We start from the raw sequence: 16,801 nt of genomic DNA, 5'->3' as shown, positions 1-16,801 counted from the left end.
AGAGGTCCCTATGTAGGTAGATACCTATGCAATCTAGCGCCTGGGCACAGGCAGCGGAAGCGCAGCAATCACCGCAGGTGGCATGGGCAAGGGAGGCTGAGAGGCAGTAATCGTAGACGCACTACTTCCAGCCCTAGCTGCGTGGTGGTTGTTGTTCTGTCGATTGATTCTCTCCTGCATGAGGTGCTTCTCGATCCACCTGTTCCGGAAGTAACGCGAGATCTGCCAGGCGAGCATTCCGCAGCAGAAGACCGTGAAGAAAATGAGGAGGAAGATGAGGGATTCTTCCATTGCTAGTGGATTTTTTTTTCTCCTTTCGTCTCTTTTGCCTTGTGCGGTTGGTGGTGGCTGATGGCTGATTGCAGGGCTTTAAGTATAGAGTTGTCAGTCTCTCCGGCCATCTTGGTTGTCTAATGATACCACGGTATCTAGAATCTTACCTGGAAATTCCTTTTTGTGCGAAGGATTCAGATAGAGTGTCTTTTTCTAGCGAGAGACAGGCGCACGACCGCTCAGATGAGGTTGACTGTGTGGGAGCGAGTACGCAGCGATAGCCTGTAAGTACGACTGAAAGCAAACAAGTAACAGTAGAATCACGCTAGAGACGCGTTCGTCCCAACAGGCTGCAGGAAAACAGAATCCCAAGTGACTTGTTTTGGGTCCAGTGTGAATCGGGGCACCATAAAGTGGGATTCACCTTTGCAAACATACTTAGTTCATTCACGTAGATGCCTATACTCGCGTCTGTACCATTCTTGCCTCAAGACTGAATGAGCTATATAATTCTATGTACTGCTGAAAGGCTCTATCTAGCCAGAGAAAGAACAGATTCGATCCTCATGAGCCACTGCGGATGCAAAGAGACCGCTCGACCTTTCTCGAGCAGCAGCCCAAGTTTTTCCAATATGGTCGCCTTGATATTGGGCAGATGTGGCTCAACAGCCAACTCTCTCTTCACAAACAGCGCTGCAGTGCTGAAAACCTGCACACCTAGAGTGTAGACCTCGCGTTTAGATGTCCACCCAAGCAAGCCGTCTTGATCGCCAGAGGACGTTATATCAATGAGATATCCCAGACCCTCTGATACCCACTGAAAGAGACGCCTAACCAGCCCTTGATCATAGGAATCCGCCTCTAATCTCAACAGAACCCGTGTCCAAACGTCAATTTCACGAACATCGTCGATAAACAGGTTTTGTCTCTCCTCTTCGAAGAGGACCGTGCTTTCTTTCCTGTACTCTGACAGCCGAGTCGAGACGGGAACAAGGCCTTTTTTGCTCCTCGAGTTCCACCGCTGAGCGTCCTCGCCGAGAAGACGTTCGAGGGTTTCGCGAAACAAGAACGGAGAGGTCGCGTAATTACTGACAAGGAAATCTGCGAGACGGTCACTCGCTGGCAGAGCGCCCAGGACAACAGCCTTGTCTGGAGACACGGACGAATAGGATAGGATCCATGAGGCCACTGTGGCGGCGAGATCGCGAAGCTCCTCGTCATCGTCATTGAGCATGTCATAGAGAATCAGGTAGATTTCTAGAAAGACAGGGCTTGTTTCGGCGCGGCCACCTGGTTTCCGCAGAACACGGCCGAATGTCTTCAAAGACATCACCGCTGCGTATCGTGTTGTGAATACCTAACGGTCATCAGAACCTGCTTCCCAAGGAGTTGATGATACTCGAACTTACTGTTTCTTCACTCAGTGCGAAACGAAGACTGACAGCCCATCGACGAAGATCGAGCACGGCATCTTTAGAAGACTCTAGCTGGCTGATAGGAACGGCACACTGCATCGTGACCAGACAGCCTTGAAGTCGCAACACGCTCTCAACCATTTCCCTACTCCATGTCTGTTCCCGAGACTGGGAACGGATGTACTCTCCCAACTTTGGCCATTGATCAGGGAGGTCCAGCGTCAGGCCTTTCTCCAAAGCATCCTCAAGGATTCTGGCAAGATTCAGGGATGCGGCTGTCTTGACGTCTTCCCGGTGGTCTCCCAAGATGGTCGACAAGTATAAGCCCAGAAACTGCTTCTGACATGTCTCGAGGCCGTCGAATGTCGTGTCCATCCGTCGCAAAATCCACCGAGCGGCGTCAGCATCGGTGGCAGACACATCGAAGAAAATTTTAGACAAGTGGAAAGGCGAATCTACATTCTGTTCCATTATGATCTTTAATATCATACTCCATGCCAGGGAGCGTCGAAGCAATGGCGCAGCTCGTGCTTCACGGCCAGTCTCTGGCTGATCCATGAGACTGCGCAGGAGTAGTTCGAGATTATATGATCCAAACACGTCGGTTAAGAAGTCGATAGTTTCACCTAGACGAGATCAGCTAATGCTATTGCTGATGAGAATCGCTGCCACCCTACCTGTTTTCCCAAATTGGACGCTCTTCTCAAGAGCATCTGTCAAGGTATCTACCATAGCGGCCTGTACGAAGGGGGAGCGTGCATCTGCGAAGAGCTTGGAGAAAGTATCTCGAATGATTGACAGCATTTCTCCATAGTGATCTGGTACCGATTAGCTATGGACTGCCAGTAATGAAGGTGTACAAAATACGTACCGCGCCAGTAACCATGCGACGAGAACCACAACCGCTGCAAAGCAAATCTGATGCACAAGACCTTCCCGTGCATATAGTTCTGAGAGGAAATGTTGACATTGTCTCTCAGGAGAGAGCGGACTTCGTCCAAAATCTGCATCAGGCGCAAGAGAGAGGCGTATACCCTTGCCGCCTGTTCTCGAACAGCCCATATCTTACTCTTCATCTGCTGTAGCACTAGCTTTCGCAATTGAGCCTCATCGTCACCAGAAGCTGAAGGGACTTTTTCTCCTATGAGTTCCAGCGCCGGGAAGACTCGTTCGGTTTCCGTAGAGGTGTTCTCATTGTGAGGATCTTGACTCTGGTCTGCCGAGGTCAGGAGCTTAGACAGCAGCTGCACCAAGCCAGGATACTTCTGAAAGTGAATCCTCATGCCAGCTTCGGAGCCTGACGCGCCGCCAAACCCAAAGGTCGTGCCCGGAAGGAGCCGACACATCCTCGTCATCAAAGCACGGAAGAGCATCAAGCCACAATTTCGTATAGCCCAGCTGTGATTATCATTAGCTTATCCGGAAATCAAGAAGACTGTTCTATTTTGCGACTCACATGGAAGAGCTGAGCGATTCAGCAGATATCGTCAGAGCAGGCATAATAAATGGCTCCGTGTGCGGTCCGAGTCTGGTATTGACAAGGATGTCTTTCAGACAATTCATCGCGTGAACCTGCGGCAGCGACAATTCCGAATAATTGTCACTCTGTGTTGCTGGCAGCGTCGCCATCTCCTGCAGTTCAGACATCACCCGCTGAAACAACGGCCCTGTCGGGTTTGAGCAGAGGATTCCAGTAACTAAGGCAGGCAAGCCTGCAGACCGTCGGGTGAGCTTCGACGCTTGCTGTCCGATGATCTTCACAGTTTCCTGGATACAATTAATTAGCCATATACTATGGGGGGAAGAGGTGATGATGCTTACTTGATACCACTGTTCCGGGAGACTGGAGATTGTCGGATCACTACTTTCACCGCAGCGCTGACAACACGTCGCAAAGGTTTGTGAGACCGCTGTGAAAGCTCCTCTGTGGCGTAGCTCTGACAGCTGGATGAAACTTAACACCCCTATTGCTTCGTAATCGGGCCTTTGAAGGCCGTTTTCGCCATCTTGTGGACCGTACGTCATGTTCGCAACAGTGGCATGAAGCAAAAGACTGCACAATTAGTGGGAGGCTTTAAGCTTATATCCTTCAACAGCATCATACCTAGACTCTCGTAAAGCGCGCCATGAGTAAGACAAGATGTCTTTTGGCCCAACCATCAGATCATCCATAGCTTCGTCGGTGTGCCCTTCCGGCGAGTCAATGCAAAGGACGGGCTTAACTTCATTCCAGATCCTATTGCAGATCGTCACTATTCGGTCGTGCACATTCCTCCATGCTGTATTCGCGGCCTCAGGAGAATCCGCAATCGATAAGTAGAAATCGGGTGTCGCGACAATGTATCTGATAAGGCAAGCTGTTAGATTCAAGGATTACCAAAATGAATGTCCGTGGATCAACTGACCTCAGTGCGGAGACATAACCGTGGAGAGGCGCATCTTTTATTGTCGAGCTGAAAAGGCCTCCTGGCTGGGATAACTTCCTTTCGAGTTTCTCCAATATGACATTCACGATTTCGCCTTTGCTTTCATACCATGGCATTTCGGGCGACTGCCTGCTTCCTGGGCTTGCCAAAGAGAAGATAGCATGATAGAGTCGAGCAACTGTATCCGCATGGTCGGCTCTACTGGTGTTGCTCGCCACAGCCTCTGCTTTTGCCAGGCCAACAGTCAGTCGCTCAGATATTCCGGACGCCTCGCTTGAGGAGTGACTGGAATACTGCGCTGAATAGTCTTTGGGGAAAAGGCCTAGGAGGGTGAGTGATGTGGCGCGAACTTCCTCAAAGGGATCCAGCAGAAGATCTACTAGAAGTCTGAAGAGGCTTGGACGGAGAATATCCAGGGTAAATTTCCATGACGTTGGATCACCATCGGCCTTCAGAATTCTCACTCCTTTGACGCGAGGGTCAACGCCGGTGTTGAGAACAAGACTTAGGGATCTAAGTGCAGTTATATGTCGCTGGTATGAAGCGCCGGGCCTCAATTCTCCTTCTAGAAATTTCACATACGCATCCAGAAAACGCTCTGCGTCTTTTGTTTGATCATCAATAGCGCCCTGGCGAGCTCCCTGTGTTCCTCTGAGGCGCACCATGAGCTTGCGAATTAAACTCAGTATCTCGCCTCTTGATTGTGCGTCCGACTCTGCATGCATGGACGGCAAGCCACTCATGATGGCCTTCAGCGCGGCTGCAGAAATTGGTTTTGTAGTAGAAGGGTCTGTGATCAACAAGGAGAGAGTGGAAACCCTAATACTCTGCTCTCTATGCAGCAAAAACTGTCCGAGGACTTCACTGTTTAAAATGAGGGCCTCTCCCTTGTCTTTTGCTGCTGAACCCTGTCTTCCAGAGAAATCTGCCATTATCAGTCAGCCAAAGATGAGCCAGAAAGCAAAGGGCATTGAATTTCTTATAGCTTTATACGACTTACGATCTTCGTGCACTAATCCAAGCTTTTTGGCTATCTGCAAGGCGGAGAAGAGCAACGTGAACTCATCCACAGTTCCCTCGTCCTTCATGTCACCAGAAAGTAAGCTCTGGAAGTGAAGCTGGTCGATAAAGGAGCGGAATCCGCTGTAGCAACAGGCAAATAACGGATGTAGCACGTTGTTGGACATCGACTCTAGACAGTCCATGTTCTCCAACATGATATGTCGGGTCGGAGACACCCAGCTCGTTGAGGGAGAGAGAAGTTCAAGGGAAGGAATCCGCTGACATTCAAGGCCTGCTTTTTGAGAGAAAAGAGCCAGCATAGAGCCAGCGGACGAGGCATACGCCTGGCTTTTCGCGTGAACCAGTAGTCCCAAATTGAAGATTGTCAAGACATCACGTTTAACCTTTACGTCCGAGTCGTCACATCTGGGATTCGGACCAACAAAATGAGTGGTATCTATAGACAAGCACTCGCAGTGGCTCTCAAATAAGGGCCTCCATCGTTCATGATGTGCCACCAGCCAGCCATACAACAAAGACATCAGCTGAGAGGGAGAGATCGCATTCTCCCGAATAAGAAGCTCCAATGCAACAAGGCAAGCTTTCAGTCGTGACCGTGGATCTCCGAGCATAACACTCGGCATTATCGCATTGACGGCACCGACTCGAATCAGGTCAGCTTCCTTGGCATCGGGGTGTTTCCTGAGAATCTTGACCAAGCAGCTTAAAACTTGTTTCATAGGCTTGATCTTGGCATCTTCAAACCGGATCATGTAGACTTCAAAAACAGCCATCCATGTTTGATGGGACAGAGCAATGTCCTGAGTACGGGCATTTTGAGATGACAAGCCTGCCTCTAAGAACACTGTGACAGCGTTGCATGCTGCTGTCGTCTGAGGCCGTGGAATAGACCTTGTCGAGAATGTCTGCAGCAACGATTGCCACACACAATTTACCTGCCTTGTCCATGATCAGATGTTTTTACTTCGCAGTATTATAGGGTTTGAGGTTTCTTACTGGTCATCTTTGCATTCATGAATGAATTTCAAAAGCGGGCCTTTACTGATCCGCAGTAGAATGTCCTCGGGCACGATTTGTATATTTTCTAATATCGTATTCACGTCCCCCCACTCAGCGTTACCCACAGAGCTGCAAACCTTTGGGTCTGCCATCATGACACAAAAGGATCCTCTCCTGAAACTCCAAAAAATGTTCAGGAAATCGATCCCATATTTGACGGATTCTTTTGATTCTTCGCTATCTCGCAAAGTCAAGGGCTCTTGTTCTTTGTGGAAATTTCATGAGGGATGCCCGATTCGGCTAGTTTCGGCACAACACTTTTTCCGGCCAGCCGCTCATTGCCGTCGCGGGAAAGAAGTTTTTGTCCGGCCGACCTCGACATTGTCCTCGAATTTGCTGTTCTACACGCAACGGACGTCATCTCCCAGCAGTCTCTTTCTTCTTTTCGCCTTTTCTCTTCTTCCTCGCGGTTATTTCTCTTCCGGGTTGTTCTTTCAAAATGTCGATCTGGGACACCTTCAGCGGCCGGAAATCATCTACTAGCCAACAGCAAACGCAAACCCAAACCTTCGATCCCACGACGGCCCAAGATGTATCATCTTTCCTCGGAGGGAACGCACTCCCCGATCCGTCGGAGCTCCATCCTCTCGCAGGTTTGAATCAGGAGACCCTTGACTATCTCACTCTCGAAGACTCCGCACTTGATAACCTCCCGGGGTCGCGATCTGTTTTGCCATCGAGGGGCTGGTCGGACGACCTCTGCTATGGAACTGGCACGACGTATCTCACTGCGTTGACGATTGGAGGAGCATGGGGACTGGTTGAGGGCCTCAATAGGACACCCGCCACGGCACCGCCGAAAATCCGTCTGAACAGTGTTCTGAACTCCATTACTAGGAGAGGTCCGTTCTTGGGCAACTCCGCGGGTGTGGTGGCTATGATTTATAACGGTATCAATTCGACGATCGGCTATGCCCGTGGAAAGCATGATGCGGCGAACAGTATTGTGGCCGGTGCTCTGAGTGGAATGCTCTTCAAGAGCACTCGAGGAGTCAAGCCTATGATGATCTCAGGTGGTATCGTGGCTAGTATCGCAGGACTTTGGGCTGTGCGTTCACCTCCCGCGTATCTCTTCAGCATGACAAGTATATTGACCGGATTACAGGTGACGAGAAAGGTTCTCATCTCATAACTGCGAGGCTGATCGTTTTTACCAACTTTAAAATACGCCGATCCTAATCATCATCAGCTGACGACCAAAATTATACCTCATGTTTAACTCCAGTGGAGTGGCGGATATATCACTGCACTTTCTTCTTTTCACACTGTATTAGAACATCCTCCTTCGATTGCTCTCTATGGATCTCATCTCTTCACTCCGGCGCTCAGGGCATCGTCTTTCGCATCGTCTCATGGGGTTGAGACCGGGCATGATCATGGATCTTTTTTCTCCCTTGTACATATAGAGACTTTTCTCCGGTTTCTTGGAATTTGTTTTTTTCCTTTCAGCGGCTATTTTGTGGTAGCATTGGCGATGTCGCATTGGTCCTACTTAGAAGATAATTTATGTGTTGTGTTTGCAAATGAGAACATACTTCGGAGGCTTGAGCGTCCGGATCTTAGTGACTCTTTTTCCTGGTGGCCTTATATAGTGGCATTTCTGCATGATTTTCGACTAGACTCGCGCCTAAACTATGATTCCGTCGGGGTCTCCTCCAAAGGTAGCAGGACTAGGAGTTGTTCTAGATCGCGAGCAGTCCTCACGTGTGGAAATGGATACTTTAGATACTGGCTGGTATCACTCATCTTTGATGACGACAGCAGTAACAAAGCATCTTCTGCATACAGTATGTCTCACTCTGGCTGCTGCCTAGGAGGTTCAGTTCACTAGTTATCAAAAAGAAAAGAAGGGGAAAGAAGATGTTCTGGTCGATGGGCCTTCCATTGTCTCCATAATGGTTTGACCTGATCCATAGCCAGACTACCTCCATGCACTAGGGGCGGAATTCCCCAGGGCTCTAGGAGACATACCTAGTACTATAGGTACCAGGTAGGTAGTAAGCACGGTGAACGGGCCCGTTCTGGAAACCGCGACCACAGGCCCAATTGAGGCTAGCTGACACGGACGAAGAGTGATATACAAGTCCCTTGCAAGCTAAGGGTTTGACTCATCATATCGGTTTTCTTTTTCCTTCTTTCATCTCCTCGTGATATAGCAGTTGAGCGCCTACTTGGGAACCTTACCTATCAGGTGATGTCACCTGAAAGTCCCAGTCTCTTGTATAGAAGGCGGTTTATGACGCGTGTTGTTGGTTTCTGAGACCACCTGACTTCACTCTTCTCCCAACAAGTACATATTCCTCCACTCTCTCTACATGATCATAATCAGGAACTTACCTCTGGCCAGAACGCATGATCTTCAAGCATTAGAAAAGAAACATTGCGCCAACTTCCTGCTGATGAATCATGTCGGATCCAAAGCGTTCTGAGTTTCCTCCTCCTCCACCTCCCGCACAGAAAGCACCCCGCGTGGCCACAGTGGACGACATGATCGAATGGCTGCGATGGGACGGTTGGTATCGCGGCATCGTCGGTTGGTGTACTGAGTATTCAGAAAGGGAAGTATTAGGCCCTGGTGAGGATGATCCCGACTGTAACAGGTTTGCTCCTGTCTACCCGCCTGGAACCTGGAGAACTCTGCAGCGCGACTTCGACCTCAATGCCGGGCTGCGGGCGGCGTCTCATATGGAGGAACACGAGAAATATATTCGACGTATGATTGAGTCGCACAAGAAACTGCTTGTCGAGGCCATCGAGGACGTTGATCGTCGACTGGTACAGGCAGGGCTGAGTGTCGAAGATGAAGAGAATGCGGAGAAGCGGGCGAGCTCTGTTTATGCAAAGCTGCAACAGCTGGAAGAGGCCAAGAGAAAGCACCGTCCCGATCCAAGAGTTCGAATTCAGGTCATCTGTCATGCGGGAGGCGCTGATACTGGTTATGAGCCAGTGACGCTGGACCTGTACATCCCTAAAACCTGCGTCTTTGAGGAGTTTGAAGAGATTCTGGAAAGGCATGCACACACATATGGCATGGAATATGCGCAAAGATATCAACATACTGACTGGAAATTCCCGGTAGACATTTGCCGCACAAGTGGACCGAACACAACGTGCCCCCGATCACTGGCCACGAGGGCCCCGAGCGCATCTGGAATTATCGAATTATTGAACAGGATGATCACATAATGAGTCTGAAAGAAGGTTCCTGGCAAGCTCTTCGAAAACAAGAGGACTTCACGGAGTTGATGAGAGTGATCGTACGAGACGGTTCCAAACTGGCGGTAATTTGCCATGTATGTCTCTTTCTTTCCTTCCATTCTTGTTCCTGATTTTTGCTCCTGAGCAACCATGAACGTGGAAGCCACTGAACCGTGGAAATGTAGGAGACGGATCTTCAGCAACGACGGAATCTTACCGCACCAGTACAGTGGAAAGACGTGAGTCCCGACGACATGTGGAAAGCATTGGGATTGGACCATGGTACGATCGCCCAGTGGAATGAAAAGGAGCAGATCAAATGGGGCTCGGACGAAGATAGTCTAAAGGATCTTGTGGAAAATCTTCCCGACGATTTGTTTTCGAGTTGAAAAGTGGCCACATGTCGCTGGACAAAAGATCTAAGATGAAGGACGCTAAGAGAAAGCCAAGAGTCATGATCTGCATAAATCTAGCCAATGATAAAGGAAACAAATTGTCAGAAGGGCCACATAGGTAGAGGGGGTTCTGGAGAGGCAGATGACATTATCCCATCAAATCGCTACATGAGATCACACCACAAACATATCCTTCGAATTCAATTTACAAATGATCTCGTGATCTCAACGTCTGTAAGAGATTGTCTCTGATATTCCCCATTATTGGAATGATGATAGCAGTATGTCTGTAGATACTAGGGAGTGGAAGTACTCCGTACAGACATGTCACATGTAAGGGCGGGATTGGGCATACGCTAGCTGAGCTAATCGACGCGGAAAGTCTTGGCATGCAAGCGCCTGCATATAGGCGCATCTAGGTGTGATATCGATAAGAATAGAAGCGCTAATATGTAATCGATCATGTGCCTGGATCACCCTCTTTCACAGACGAGACAAAGAGAAATGAGACGAACAAAGAGAAAGCCTTTCGGTCCGAGCCGCTTCCAGCACTTGACTATCGAGTCACTTCTCTCTCAGTCTCACCCTATTAAAGAGCCTGCAAAGCCAGCCTGCGGAGATCTTGGCAATCGCCCTGGAGCCCGACAACGCGCGATAACATAAGAGGCTTGGGACTAAGCCCGATCAGCTGATGGGCCATACCGAATCCGCCAATCTGGAGGTCCCCACGTGATTCATGCTCCGCTTCGGGGAGGTGACTCCAGGCGAGGTCTGGGGGCGGGATTTCCGCAAGAGGAAAGGCCTGTTGCAAATTGCAATGTTCGCCTGAGGCAGCAATGCCAGCCCGCGTCTGGCTCGTCCAGCCGGTCGCCCCTCGAACGGCGTCACTACTGTCGCATTATTCTCCCTTCCAACCCCAAAGCCACCGTCTGCTTCCGGGCAGTTGGGCGCGGCCACCCGGTCACTCCTTTTCTTTCATCCTATGCTTGTGCATTTCTGGGAGCTGCGAGCCTTTTCTTTACTTATACGGGCTTTTCCCTCGGTGTAGGGAAGCCCCTCCGGCGGAAATTTTTAGAGAGAACCTTAGTGCCAAGACCATTGTTGACTCCGCGGTTCCTCCCTCCATTGCAAACTCTCGTCCTTCAAAGGACCACGGTTGACTCGCACGTCCGCAGCTGGTTATCTGCCATCTGCTGGACGTCAATGGTTCCCTCAGAGCCTGGTCGACAGGCCGCAGGGTCGGAGTCCCCTGCCCCGCAACCCCGTTTAGTACCGACCGCGGAATCGGGAGTCCTCAGTGACGATGGGCGGAATACCTCGCCAACCCTGGTCGAACCAGGCACCGAACCGTTCCCAGCATGCAATGTATCACAGCCTGCAAATGCCCTGATATCGTCAGATCATGATGCGGCGCACCAGCGGTCCGGGGGTAACCCGTTCCCAGTGCTCCGTATTCGTACTACAGACTTGCCTGCGGCCCGTCCGGTTACTCCCATCAATGAGACCGAACATCCTCTCCACCACAGCATGTCTACGGTGAGTCTTCCTCGGAGGACTCCAAGTTGCCGCGCGACCCGATTAGGGACGATATCGAGCAATGATTCCCTATCTCCTGCGTCGACGATCATCTCGTCTCCGCAGCTGGCTGCCATGGGCGATATCACACCCCTGCCGTCCCCAATCGCATATGTCGGTTCTCCTTGGCGCTTCAGTGGACGTGCAGCGTCCCAGTCGCTTTCAAGAACACCCTCGACGATATCCAGAAGTGGCTCGTCTCTGGGTCTAAGGACCAGTGACTCTTCGCAAGTCATCCGGTCGGCTTCCAGGTCGCGATCCAGACCGTATTACGGCCCCAGCCGTTTGGACGAGGATACAGTGCGAGAGGACGGTGCTGAAAATGAAAAGCCCCGCCGACATACGCGTAACCGCAGTCTCAGCGAGTATGTCCCCACCAAAGTTATTCTGCCTCCTCCACGCCCCGTCGCGGTTTCGGGATCTGGCCCTCCTAACACGACTCCGTCTTCTAGCGACCTGTCGGCGCAGACGACGAATTTGCATCGCGAACAGTATCTGGCTGTTCAACGAGGGATTGCATTTCCGTCCGCGCGGCCCCCCACGCCACCTCGCAGTTCACGCAGTGGTGACGAAGACGACAATACCGCTCCTATCATCAGAAGTGCCTCTTCGATAGGGACTACTGAAGAAATATATTCGGTGCGATCCATTCGGACGAAGCAGCCCCGAAAATACCGCAAGTTGCGTCAATTGGGCCAGGGAACTTTTAGTCAAGTCAGCCTAGCAGTTCGGATAGGAGACGATGAGGCAGATAATGCGTCGCATGACTATGAAGGAACGCATCGCAGAACTACCAGCAAAGTGCCGCAGAAGCTAGTGGCAGTCAAGATCATTGAATACGGTCCAGCTGGTGGAGCTGATGAGGACCGCGTAGAGGTCTCCCTGAAGCGTGAAGTGGACATTCTCAAGTCCATCAATCATCCGTCTCTGGTGCAACTGAAAGCTTTTGGAAGTGACGAGAAGCGCGCATTGTTGGTCCTCGACTATTGTCCCGGCGGTGACCTTTTTGAGTTTGCCACATCTGGAGTGAAGCCATTGGGTCCTGACCTGATCAGGAGGATATTCGCGGAACTTGTGGCCGCCGTGCGCTACCTGCACGCGCACTATATCGTTCATCGGGATATCAAACTCGAGAGTAAGTGATCTTACCGGGGACCCGAATCTGACAGGTAATCGTTGCTGACGCTTTTCAGACGTGTTGGTCAACCCTCCTGCGTCAGTCATGCAGGAAGTGACTGACTGGCGGACGTATGACCGTGCAGTGGTCACTCTCACTGATCTGGGGTTGTCAAGGAGGATCCCTGAGCCGCCGGAAAGCCCACTGCTTCACACGCGATGTGGCAGTGAAGACTACGCGGCGCCGGAAATTTTGATGGGCCAGCCGTACGATGGCCGCGCGACGGACGCGTGGGCGCTCGGCGTGCTGCTCTATGCGATGATGGAGACCCGATTGCCCTTTGATGCTCTGCCAGGAACGAGAGGTGACCCAGCCAAGCTGCGTGCCCGCACGCCGCACCGGATCGCGCGGTGCGAATGGTCCTGGTATCGATATGCGGATGAAGACGGGGAGTGGGATCCCGAGAAGGGTAAAGACCTGGAAGGGGCCCGAGAATGTGTCGAGGGCCTGCTGAAGCGGACTTCAAAACGAAAAAGTCTGGATGAGATTGCAAAGCTTAGTTATGTCCATGACGCAATTGATGTGCCGAATGGACTGAAGAGGGGGGATAAGGAGGTTCCATGAACGATGCCAATTGGTATGCATCAGCCGTTTTTGCACGTTTTTTCTGCCTACGTTATGTCGTATGAACTGTACTATATATGTTATGCCCTAATGTCTGTTGATGATCAGTCACGCCATGTTTTTTACGTCCTGTGTGTCAGATGGTAGTTAGCGCTGCATCAGTTGCATTCAGTCTCCTTGCTGGCAGTGAGGCTGAGCCATGAGTGATATGAAAACTCTTGAATAGCTTTTCACTTCTGTTAAGGATTTCTTTCCAACCTGATCAACTCACACAGGCGGCATAGATAGGGGTCTCTGGCTTGTTTGCATTGTACCATGTGAGAATGCTAGACTGAACGATCTGGATATAGAGCAGAATGAAACCAAGAAGTTCAACTAGTTTTCTTATGTGCGATTGAGATTGCTGCGGTGCTTGTTGTCAACTTGTCAATAGTATATCCATGGATGGTGATGTTCGTACCAGTACGCGCAATCCTCCCGGCTGACTTTGAGCGCTCTCGGATTGGCTGCCGCGGCGGTTACCCCGACCTGCCGATGTCGCTGCGGAGAACAAATAAGCGTCATGGAATTGACTTAATTATCGGAGCCGGAATCCCCATATTAATGGACTTATTATACTCCGTACACCGCAGTACTTTCTGAGTTTGGATTTATTTTTCCATTGGTCTTGCCTCTGCTTTCTTTTTGCTGAGGAAGGCCTTTTGAGAGCTCAGCTAGAGCTCAACCCCCACGAGCTTCTGTGATTATTTCTAGGCTTCCGCTGGTGTGAGTCGCAGCAAGCTCACTACCACCACACAAGATGCTTCTGTCGCAGGCACGGGGGCGCTTGCCCTCCGCCGTCAAGGCTCTGCATAGTGTTTCTCTAGCATCGTAAGTCGAATGGGTTTGTCTGCATTCAATTCAGCTGGTACTGACAATTCAACAGCCGATCACTTTCCACCACCCTTCCTCGACGAAAAGCATCCCCCACAGACGATGACAAGGCCCTCAACAAGGTCTCCCGCCATATCACGCAGCCAATCTCCCAAGGCGCCTCCCAAGCGATGCTCTACGCGACGGGTCTTACGGAGGCCGATATGAACAAGGCCCAGGTCGGAATTTCCTCCGTCTGGTTCACTGGCAATCCGTGCAACATGCACCTGCTCAACCTCAGCAATCGCGTCAAGGAAGGAGTCGAGAATGCTGGTCTCATTGGCTATCAGTTCAACACGGTGGGTGTCAGCGATGGCATCAGTATGGGTACCAAGGGAATGCGCTTCTCCCTGCAGAGTCGCGATCTCATTGCCGACTCCATAGAGACGGTCATGGGTGGGCAGTGGTATGATGCGAACATCAGCATCCCGGGCTGTGATAAGAACATGCCTGGTGTTCTGATGGCGATGGGACGCGTCAACAGACCCAGTTTGATGATCTACGGAGGTACCATTCTGCCCGGATGCGCCGCGACGCAGAATAACGCCGACGTCGACATCGTCTCCGCTTTCCAGGCATACGGGCAGTTTCTGACCGGTGAGATCACGGAGGAAGAGCGCTTTGATATCATCCGCCATGCTTGCCCCGGCGGCGGTGCTTGCGGTGGCATGTACACCGCCAACACAATGGCGAGCGCCATAGAGGTCATGGGTATGACTCTCCCCGGGTCTTCGTCCAATCCAGCCGAGTCCAAGGCTAAGCAGCTTGAATGTCTGGCTGCGGGTGAGGCGATCAAGAACCTGCTGGTGAAGGATATTCGCCCCAAGGATATCCTGACGCGCGCTGCCTTTGAGAACGCCATGATCCTCGTCAACATCCTGGGTGGCTCGACCAACGCCGTGCTTCACCTGATCGCCATTGCCGACTCCGTCGGTATCAAATTGACGATCGATGATTTCCAGGCCGTGTCGGATCGCACGCCGTTCCTGGCGGACCTGAAGCCGTCGGGCAAATACGTCATGGCAGACCTGCACAACATTGGAGGTACTCCGGCGCTGCTCAAGTTCTTGCTCAAAGAGGGCATCATCGACGGATCTGGCATCACCGTCACGGGAGAGACCCTTGCCAAGAACCTGGAGAAGGCGCCCGACTTCCCGGCTGACCAGAAGATCATCCGGCCCTTGTCCAACCCGATCAAGGAGACCGGTCACATCCAGATCCTGCGGGGAAGCCTGGCCCCGGGCGGCAGCGTGGGCAAGATTACCGGAAAGGAGGGGACGCGCTTCACGGGCAAGGCACGTGTGTTTGATGATGAGGACGACTTTGTCGCGGCGCTGGAGCGGAAGGAGATCAAGAAGGAGGAGAAGACTGTTGTCGTGATCCGATATGCAGGTCCCAAGGGTGGTCCTGGAATGCCCGGTAAGTTGACATGTTGCATATGGCGTATTGATCGAGAACTTTGCTGACCATTTCCAGAAATGCTCAAGCCTTCCTCCGCCCTCATGGGCGCCGGTCTCGGTTCATCGGTCGCCCTCATCACCGACGGCCGCTTCTCCGGCGGTTCGCACGGCTTCCTGATCGGGCACATCGTCCCCGAGGCCGCAGTGGGCGGACCGATCGGCCTTGTCCGCGACGGCGACATCATCACCATTGACGCCGAGAAGCGCGTCATAGACCTGGAAGTCAGTGCGGAAGAGCTCGCTCAGCGCAGGAAACAGTGGGAGGAAGACAAGGAGGCGGGCAGGTTGCCACCAACGGGTCTGACGATGAGGGGGACGTTGGGGAAGTACGCTAGGTATGCATCAGCTTTACCTGCTGATACACAAGAGAAATGTGCTAACGGATCTTTTTTCTTGCAGAGCCGTCTCCGATGCCAGCCATGGGTGTATCACCGATGCTGTATAAGTTCTTACCACCTTTTGATACCTGTTATTTAAAAAGGAGACCTAAAAAGCGAGCTGTACGATAGTAATATATCGTGTTATTACCAGGAAATGTGCCATAAAAATTCCCTTGTACATACAGTACAGTACAGTACCTATAGAACCGGGTGTATGGGATATGGGTCGTTTATGTCCATCCATCATGTACCATGTCCGGAAGTGAACGTTCAGCATGGCCGATCTGAGCTGAGGTAATAAAAATAAATAAATAAATGAAATAAAATGAAATAAAAATGATACCACCTAGGTGCTGAGTGGATGACTTGCTTGCTCCACTCCTTCTGTATGAAGTTTCTGGCCTCGTACATTATTCTCATATTTCCAATTTATTTGCCTTGCTTACCATCACACCATATATAAACCTAGATAATAATGTGACAGATACCTCTGTGACCTGTGATAATGGCGACAATACATGGCTATCTACATGCAAGGCTATACTAAGATGTGGAAGGTAGGTAATAATGGACATGGATATGGACGTTAGGTCTTGGATTCCTGCTCACTCTCGCCCAGATCTAGATCTAGATCTAGGTATTGGTTTATTACTAGTCGAGGAAGTTGCTGAATTTGCTGATTGACCAGGAGATTTCCCTTCTCACCCAACCCCCCACACCTCTCTCCCTTCGCCCACGACATATAATCCCATTGTTCTCCATACCTATCAAAAGATCCTGGGCTGCAGTGCAGTGGTTAGGACTGCACCTGAAAGTCCCAAAATGTTGCATATGCAGACCAGGTTTGAATCCCTCTGGTTCTACAGAGAACCCAAATCTCTCTTCCTAACACAAGCATTGTGGGGGTGCTCCGGGAGGGGGGACACCCCTTATCAGAGACTTTG

General features: G+C 51.1%; 5 protein-coding genes across 5 annotated transcripts; 4 read left to right on the top strand and 1 right to left on the bottom strand.

Moving 5' to 3' along the window:
- Nucleotides 1-805: 805 nt before the first annotated feature.
- Nucleotides 806-6,288, bottom strand: VTN77DRAFT_6294 (uncharacterized protein; the record flags this gene model as incomplete). Its single annotated transcript, XM_069422556.1, has 10 exons — nucleotides 806-1,630; nucleotides 1,683-2,314; nucleotides 2,366-2,506; nucleotides 2,560-3,086; nucleotides 3,145-3,455; nucleotides 3,510-3,741; nucleotides 3,793-4,032; nucleotides 4,094-5,039; nucleotides 5,115-6,076; nucleotides 6,134-6,288. The coding sequence occupies 10 exons, from the start codon at nucleotides 6,286-6,288 to the stop codon at nucleotides 806-808; spliced, it is 4,971 nt and encodes a 1,656-aa protein (XP_069276256.1).
- A 347-nt stretch (nucleotides 6,289-6,635) lies between these two features.
- VTN77DRAFT_6293 (uncharacterized protein) lies at nucleotides 6,636-7,328 on the top strand (the record flags this gene model as incomplete). Its single annotated transcript, XM_069422555.1, has 2 exons — nucleotides 6,636-7,244; nucleotides 7,302-7,328. The coding sequence occupies 2 exons, from the start codon at nucleotides 6,636-6,638 to the stop codon at nucleotides 7,326-7,328; spliced, it is 636 nt and encodes a 211-aa protein (XP_069276255.1).
- Nucleotides 7,329-8,602: 1,274 nt separating this feature from the next.
- Nucleotides 8,603-9,382, top strand: VTN77DRAFT_6292 (uncharacterized protein; the record flags this gene model as incomplete). The annotated part of the gene is made up of 1 exon (XM_069422554.1): nucleotides 8,603-9,382. One exon carries the CDS (start codon nucleotides 8,603-8,605, stop codon nucleotides 9,380-9,382), a length of 780 nt encoding a protein of 259 aa, XP_069276254.1.
- A 1,610-nt stretch (nucleotides 9,383-10,992) lies between these two features.
- On the top strand, nucleotides 10,993-13,105 carry VTN77DRAFT_6291 (uncharacterized protein; the record flags this gene model as incomplete). The annotated part of the gene is made up of 2 exons (XM_069422553.1): nucleotides 10,993-12,499; nucleotides 12,558-13,105. 2 exons carry the CDS (start codon nucleotides 10,993-10,995, stop codon nucleotides 13,103-13,105), a joined length of 2,055 nt encoding a protein of 684 aa, XP_069276253.1.
- Nucleotides 13,106-13,904: 799 nt separating this feature from the next.
- Nucleotides 13,905-15,922, top strand: VTN77DRAFT_6290 (uncharacterized protein; the record flags this gene model as incomplete). Its single annotated transcript, XM_069422552.1, has 4 exons — nucleotides 13,905-13,975; nucleotides 14,031-15,436; nucleotides 15,494-15,812; nucleotides 15,877-15,922. The coding sequence occupies 4 exons, from the start codon at nucleotides 13,905-13,907 to the stop codon at nucleotides 15,920-15,922; spliced, it is 1,842 nt and encodes a 613-aa protein (XP_069276252.1).
- Nucleotides 15,923-16,801: the final 879 nt, after the last annotated feature.

This window comes from Rasamsonia byssochlamydoides (assembly GCF_041956645.1).
Source record: "Rasamsonia byssochlamydoides strain NRRL 3658 unplaced genomic scaffold VTN77scaffold_48, whole genome shotgun sequence".
In the NCBI taxonomy this organism is placed as follows: domain Eukaryota; kingdom Fungi; phylum Ascomycota; class Eurotiomycetes; order Eurotiales; family Trichocomaceae; genus Rasamsonia; species Rasamsonia byssochlamydoides.
The sequence above is the reverse complement of the archived record's forward strand: the minus strand, read 5'-3'. Positions and strand labels throughout refer to the sequence as shown.